General features: G+C 47.8%; 1 protein-coding gene across 1 annotated transcript in view; it reads left to right on the top strand.

The window, feature by feature from the left end:
* LOC115105129 (phenylalanine--tRNA ligase, mitochondrial) overlaps positions 1-5,304 on the top strand; it is a 126,063-nt gene extending 120,759 nt beyond the window's left edge. Inside the window, exon 8 of the mRNA XM_029626771.2 lies at positions 4,329-5,304. Within this exon, the coding sequence (XP_029482631.1) occupies positions 4,329-4,467 (139 nt within the window). The 3' untranslated portion in view covers positions 4,468-5,304. The remainder of the gene's footprint in view (positions 1-4,328) is intronic.
* The last annotated feature ends 2,095 nt before the right edge of the window (positions 5,305-7,399 follow it).

Below are 7,399 nucleotides of genomic sequence, written 5' to 3' on the forward strand. Positions count from 1 at the left end.
GAGAGCATAAAAGACAGTGAGAGAGAGAGAAAGTGTCCCAGGCTAAGCAGTCTTCTCTCTAGCTGACTGGGACCAATTAGAGTGGACTTCCTGCTTCCTGTGTGTTGGGCTTCTCTCCTCCTCTCAGCTTCTCTTCCCTCAGCCAGCCACGGACCCCTCTCCCAGCCCAACTCCTCCAAACATCCCCCTAAGCATCACTGATCTCATTGCTCTGTCACTCGTGACAGTAAATACACAACAAGTCCTTGCCCTTTACCAAATAGGTTGTAATGACGTCATGAATACAACCACATTACATCCAGTTTGTGAAGCAGTCTGCTGGATACCCTCTTCACTCACTGAAAATAGGTCTACTCACTCCTGAAAAGTGTGGCCTGGAGAGTTACACAACATGTAATCATCAAAATCACAACGTGTGTCAGGAGAACTGTATTTGTTTGACCACACATTTTATTGAACATTTTGTTTTGACATTGTCAGCTGTCTGACTCGGTGTCCCGCCACAACAAAGCTCGCTTTGCTTCACGACATGACTCTTTCTGAACATACTGTACATTCCCGATTACAGCACCCTAATCTTTGTTAGATAGTTTTCTCACATCTGCTCTGCCGGCCTTGGAGGCCAAATCCTCTATGCTCCTGGACAGCTCTGTTTTTCTCCCTTTGGAAGAAACCAGTGTGAATAACCAACAGCCGACTGGCTGAATGTAAACCAAATTCTGCAGGGCAATAAAATGGAGACTTCTACAATAAATAGTGATTGTATTTTGTGTTTGGATCACTGTTCTTCTTCTGCGTACTGAATTATTGAACAACTGTGCGTTCTGCGGAAATGTCAGATACTCTTTTTGCTAAGACAGACGGGGCAGGAGTGGGGAGAGAGAGAGAGGGAAACGAGGGAAGCCATGCATGAACCAACTGCTGTGGATGGAGACAATGGAGACAACAAATGCCATTTCTAACGGGGTGTCATGGCCAATCATTGATTATTTTTGATGGGCTCGGACGTTGAATAATTAATTTCTCCATTATCAAGTCGGAATCGCCTCAGAAAATGTCCCCTCCCCTCCTGTACAGTTGATAGTTATGGTCTGCACTCTATTATCATTAATACACAGTTCTGGTTTGGAGCTAATTCCATTAGCTCATCATTGGCATGTCTACAGTATGTATTGTCATACATTGACATGTCAAGTCAATGATGGAGGGAGAGGGAGAAGAACATTGTGCAAGCTCAAAAACATTTTTCTCATTAGCTGGTTTTGGCTGTGGTGGGGGGGGGTGGAGTTAAGGTTAGGTTTAGGGTTAAGAGTTAGGGAAAATAGGATTTTGATTGGTCCCCAAAAAGTATAGAAAGACATAGCTGCGTGTGAGCCTCATGCAATGTCCCATTTGCAATCAGTGGTGGCATAAATTTGTCAGGGCTGGTATTTACGAAGCTGCGCACAATAGCTCTCTAACTGAGAGTGTGATTTTTATTTTCTTCTCTTTTTTCTCTTTAACGAGGATGTCGGTCCAATAAACCAATTATCTCTTTCAGCGCCGTGCGCTCTAAATTATATTTTCTCATCTGTCAGTCACCTCCCGACAAGGTTACCCAGAGATCACACTCTCTCGGGCTGCAGCTATTCTTAGCGTGGCAGCCTGCGAGGAGGGGTTTTCTGTAAAACAAGGTTGCCCTTTCAGAGAGTAGAGGAGGGAAGAAACCGACACCTATGGCACAGCCCCCGCCACCATATAGAACACTGTAAAGCTGGAGAAATGTAATCTATTCTCCTGTCTACCGGAGCTGGAGAGAAATGAAAGGCGAGAGCGGAGCTTCCGTTTATGGCCCTAAAGGATTTCCTGATTCAACATGGCTAAACTCGGCCTGAGTGTCGCCACCGCCTCGCCGTAATTGCAGCTTCTCATTTCCAGTGGATATCTGCATTGTCAGGGAAAACAGTTCGCCTCTGTTTTCCCAGTAATTTGCAGCAGCCGTATGTACTGTTTTTTTTTTTTAAATGCACCCCCATATTGTGATGTGTATACAGAAAATAGGACCGGTGAGGAATGTGCTTGAAATGAGGAGTTATCAGAACACAGTTGACACTTTCTGATGTCAGTCGCCACAGCCTGCCTCAGTGTTTGCGGAACTAAAACCACTGCGTGATTTTGTCACCACGTCTCTGTTTGAATTATTATCTCTGCAACAGTAGACACCAGATGTGTCCCCCTGACAGTGGGAGTCTGCTGGTATGAAGCCGACTTTGATTTTATCAGGGATCCCATGGGGTTTGAGCTATGGAATCCCAAGGCTCTGTCTTTCAGAAGTCTTCTCTCAGACATTTTGTCTTAGCCAGGTGCTTTGTGGCACAATACAAATCTCAGCCGTTGGTTTCAATGAGCACCGCAATATGGAGATGACAAAAGGGCCACGCTTAGCTTTCGAACTGCTTTATGTGGCGGATACTACCGTTGTTCACGTTCATCCTTCGCTGTACTTTGAAGATCCTCATTACTGTCCCCTAGAGAGACAGGGACTATGTGTGCGTGTGTGGGCACGTGCATTAGGGTGTGTGCATGCATAATCCATTATCTTGACTACTATAGGCTCTAATATCTCACCTAATGTCTTTCTATATCCCTTAGGAATGGAGGGATGTGACAAATATTGTAGACAACATGAATATTGTCTGATCTAATTGGGATTGCCCATGTGGATCTCACTGGAGAGGTCAAACATACCTCTTGTGTTTGTGTTCATTAGTCTCCAAAAATATAAACGTCCTCTCACTGTCAACTGTGTTTATTTTCAGCAAACTTAACGTGTGTAAATATTTGTATGAACATAATAAGATTCAACAACTGAGACATAAACTGAACAAGTTCCACAGACATGTGACTAACAGAAATGGAATAATGTGTCCCTGAACAAAGGGGGGGTCAAAATCAAAGTAACAGTTAGTATCTGGTGTGGCCACCAGCTGCATTAAGTACTGCAGTGCATCTCCTCCTCATGGACTGCACCAGATTTGCCCATTCTTGCTGTGAGATGTTACCCCACTCTTCCACCAAGGCACCTGCAAGTTCCCGGATATTTCTGGGGGGGAATGGCCCTAGCCCTCACCCTCCGATCCAACAGGTCCCAGACGTGCTCAATGGGATTGAGATCCGGGCTCTTCGCTGGCCATGGCAGAACACTGATATTCTTGTCTTGCAGGACAGGACAGGACACACAGAATGAGCAGTTTGGCTGGTGGCATTGTCATGCTGGAGGGTCATGTCAGGATGAGCCTGCAAGAAGGGTACCACATGAGGGAGGAGGATGTCTTCCCTGTCATGCCCAGCGTTGAGATTGCCTGCAATGACAACAAGCTCAGTCCGGTGATGCTGTGACACACCGCCCCAGACCATAACGGACCCTCCACCTCCAAATCGATCCCACTCCAGAGCACAGGCCTTGGTGTAACGCTCATTCCTTTGACGATAAATGCTAATCCGACCATCACCCCTGGTGAGACAAAAACGTGACTTGTCAGTAAAAAGCACTTTTTGCCACTCCTGTCTGGTCTAGCGACAGTGGGTTTGTGCTCATAGGCGACGTTGTTGCTGGTGATGTATGGTGAGGACCTACCTTACAACAGGCCTACAATCCCTCAGTCCAGCCTCTCTCAGCCTGTTACGGACAGTCTGAGCACTGATGGAGGGATTGTGCGTTCCTGGTGTAACTCGAGCAGTTGTTGTTGCCATCCTGTACCTTTCCCACAGGTGTGATGTTCAGATGTACCGATTCTGTGCAGGTGTTGTTACACGTGGTCTGCCACTGTGAGGATGATCAAGCTGTCCGTCCTGTCTCCCTGTAGCGCTGTCTTAGGCGTCTCACAGTATGGACATTGCAATTTATTTCCCTGGCCACATCTGCAGTCCTCATACCATTACCTCCTTGCAGCATACCTAAGGCACGTTCACACAGATGAGCAGGGATCCTGGGCATCTTTCTTTTGGTGTTTTTCAGAGTCAGTAAAAGGCTTCTTTAGTGTCCTAAATTTTCATAACTGTGACCTTAATTACCTATCATCTGTAAACTGTTAGGGTCTTAACACCCGTTCCACAGGTGCATGTTCATTAATTGTTTATGATTCATTGAACAAGCATGGGAAACAGTGTTTAACCCTTTAAAATGAAGATCTGTGAAGTTATTTGGATTTTTACGAATTATCTTTGAAAGACAGGGTCATGAAAAAGGGACGTTTCTTTTTCTTTTTTTTAAATCCATTGTGACCAGCACCCTCTCTTGATCCCTCTCGGTCCTCCTAACCCCTGTCTCTCTTCTTCTCTCCCCACAGGACGCAGAAGCACAGCCACTGTTACCGCATCACCTACCGCCACATGGAGAGGACCCTGACCCAGGAGGAGGTGCGTGTTCTCCACGCCGCCATCGAGCACACCGCCGAGCAGGAACTGGGCGTGAAGGGGAGGTACTGAGACCCCCTCCGCCGCACCCTCCCCTGGGTCATGCTCAGTAGGCGGTAAACAGGAAAAATCGGTTTAAAACCTGGCAAAATGGAAAAGCACTACCCAAACTCAAATTTCCCTTTTGCAATAATTTTGTCACTGTGTGTCCTTCTGATCATAACCATGACTTACACATTTCAAGCTGACGGACTTCGGCTGACTCTGTTCTCGGCTCTCATAGAGACACAAGGGGAATCCTACGGACCATTCCTGGGGTTCCTCTTGGTAGTACAACAATAATGCAAGTGGTTGTAGTACCTACAGACGTAGGATCTTAATTTGATTACCCTTTTGTTGTTGAGAATTTTGTAGTGTATTCAAAGTTTAAAAACTTTTCTGAAGTTTTTCATTTCCACTTTAAAATGTCAGACTTGATTTGCCCCAATGAAAAATGTATAAACCCCTAACGAAAAGGTCCAGAAATTATAATCACCATAATAATTCATATTTCCTGTTGCTGCAGGACTATTTTCCTGCTGTAGCCCTGAGCTAACTCACCTGATTCAAGTAGTCAAGGGCTTGATCATTAGTTGTCAAGTTGAATCAGGTGTGCTAGCTCTGGAATAGTTCAAATACATGGAACGGATGGCTGTCCCTGAGGAGAGGTGTGGTATGAGACTATAGGTAACGACTAGACCTCCTTGAAAGTGTCCTTCAATGTGACTGTTAGATAGTGGTAGAGTTTGTAAGAGCACTGCTCTAGCAATGCCAAGGTAGTTCAATTCCTGCATTGATCACATAATAAAAATGGATGCTCTCATTGTACTGTACATTTCTTTGAATAAAAGCGCCTGCTATGTGACATTATTTATATTCACTGATTCTTCTGAACAAAGCGACACATCAACTATAGGCTCTACTCCACCTCAGTACCAAGCAACTCTTATCATTAGAGCCTCCAGGAACCTTTCGTGTGAAGTGGCTGATGCTCTTAAATAACACAATTCACAGCGTCGCATCACCGGAGGTGGAATGTGTTTGATTTAATATGGACGTCACCGAAAGCCTTTCATGCCATTGGCTTCTTACCAGCCTGGCGAGAGAGACCGACGAACGAACACAATACAGTCCTGTTGACGATTCAATCGAATTGGAGTCGTGGCTCGACGACTCATTGCGAGCTCACAGAACAGGGCTCCGGGCAGCCGAGCGGAAATGGAGGAAAACTCGCCTCCCTGCGGACCTGGCATCCTTTCACTCCCTCCTCTCTACATTTTCCTCTTCTGTCTCTGCTGCTAAAGCCACTTTCTACCACTCTAAATTCCAAGCATCTGCCTCTAACCCTAGGAAGCTCTTTGCCACCTTCTCCTCCCTCCTGAATCCTCCTCCCCCCTCCTCCCTCTCTGCAGATGACTTCGTCAACCATTTTGAAAAGAAGGTCGACGACATCCGATCCTCGTTTGCTAAGTCAAACGACACCGCTGGTTCTGCTCACACTGCCCTACCCTGTGCTCTGACCTCTTTCTCCCCTCTCTCTCCAGATGAAATCTCGCGTCTTGTGACGGCCGGCCGCCCAACAACCTGCCCGCTTGACCCTATCCCCTCCTCTCTTCTCCAGACCATTTCCGGAGACCTTCTCCCTTACCTCACCTCGCTCATCAACTCATCCCTGACCGCTGGCTACGTCCCTTCTGTCTTCAAGAGAGCGAGAGTTGCACCCCTTCTGAAAAAACCTACACTCGATCCCTCCGATGTCAACAACTACAGACCAGTATCCCTTCTTTCTTTTCTCTCCAAAACTCTTGAACGTGCCGTCCTTGGCCAGCTCTCCCGCTATCTCTCTCAGAATGACCTTCTTGATCCAAATCAGTCAGGTTTCAAGACTAGTCATTCAACTGAGACTGCTCTTCTCTGTATCACGGAGGCCCTCCGCACTGCTAAAGCTAACTCTCTCTCCTCTGCTCTCATCCTTCTAGACCTATCGGCTGCCTTCGATACTGTGAACCATCAGATCCTCCTCTCCACCCTCTCCGAGTTGGGCATCTCCGGCGCGGCCCACGCTTGGATTGCGTCCTACCTGACAGGTCGCTCCTACCAGGTGGCGTGGCGAGAATCTGTCTCCTCACCACGCGCTCTCACCACTGGCGTCCCCCAGGGCTCTGTTCTAGGCCCTCTCCTATTCTCGCTATACACCAAGTCACTTGGCTCTGTCATAACCTCACATGGTCTCTCCTATCATTGCTATGCAGACGACACACAATTAATCTTCTCCTTTCCCCCTTCTGATGACCAGGTGGCGAATCGCATCTCTGCATGTCTGGCAGACATATCAGTGTGGATGACGGATCACCACCTCAAGCTGAACCTCGGCAAGACAAAGCTGCTCTTCCTCCCGGGGAAGGACTGCCCATTCCATGATCTCGCCATCACGGTTGACAACTCCATTGTGTCCTCCTCCCAGAGCGCTAAGAACCTTGGCGTGATCCTGGACAACACCCTGTCGTTCTCAACTAACATCAAGGCGGTGGCCCGTTCTTGTAGGTTCATGCTCTACAACATCCGCAGAGTACGACCCTGCCTCACACAGGAAGCAGCGCAGGTCCTAATCCAGGCACTTGTCATCTCCCGTCTGGATTACTGCAACTCGCTGTTGGCTGGGCTCCCTGCCTGTGCCATTAAACCCCTACAACTCATCCAGAACGCCGCAGCCCGTCTGGTGTTCAACCTTCCCAAGTTCTCTCACGTCACCCCGCTCCTCCGCTCTCTCCACTGGCTTCCAGTTGAAGCTCGCATCCGCTACAAGACCATGGTGCTTGCCTACGGAGCTGTGAGGGGAACGGCACCTCAGTACCTCCAGGCTCTGATCAGGCCCTACACCCAAACAAGGGCACTGCGTTCATCCACCTCTGGCCTGCTCGCCTCCCTACCACTGAGGAAGTACAGTTCCTGCGCAGCCCAGTCA

The sequence above is a fragment of the Oncorhynchus nerka genome, linkage group LG22 (genome assembly GCF_034236695.1).
Source record: "Oncorhynchus nerka isolate Pitt River linkage group LG22, Oner_Uvic_2.0, whole genome shotgun sequence".
Taxonomy (NCBI): domain Eukaryota; kingdom Metazoa; phylum Chordata; class Actinopteri; order Salmoniformes; family Salmonidae; genus Oncorhynchus; species Oncorhynchus nerka.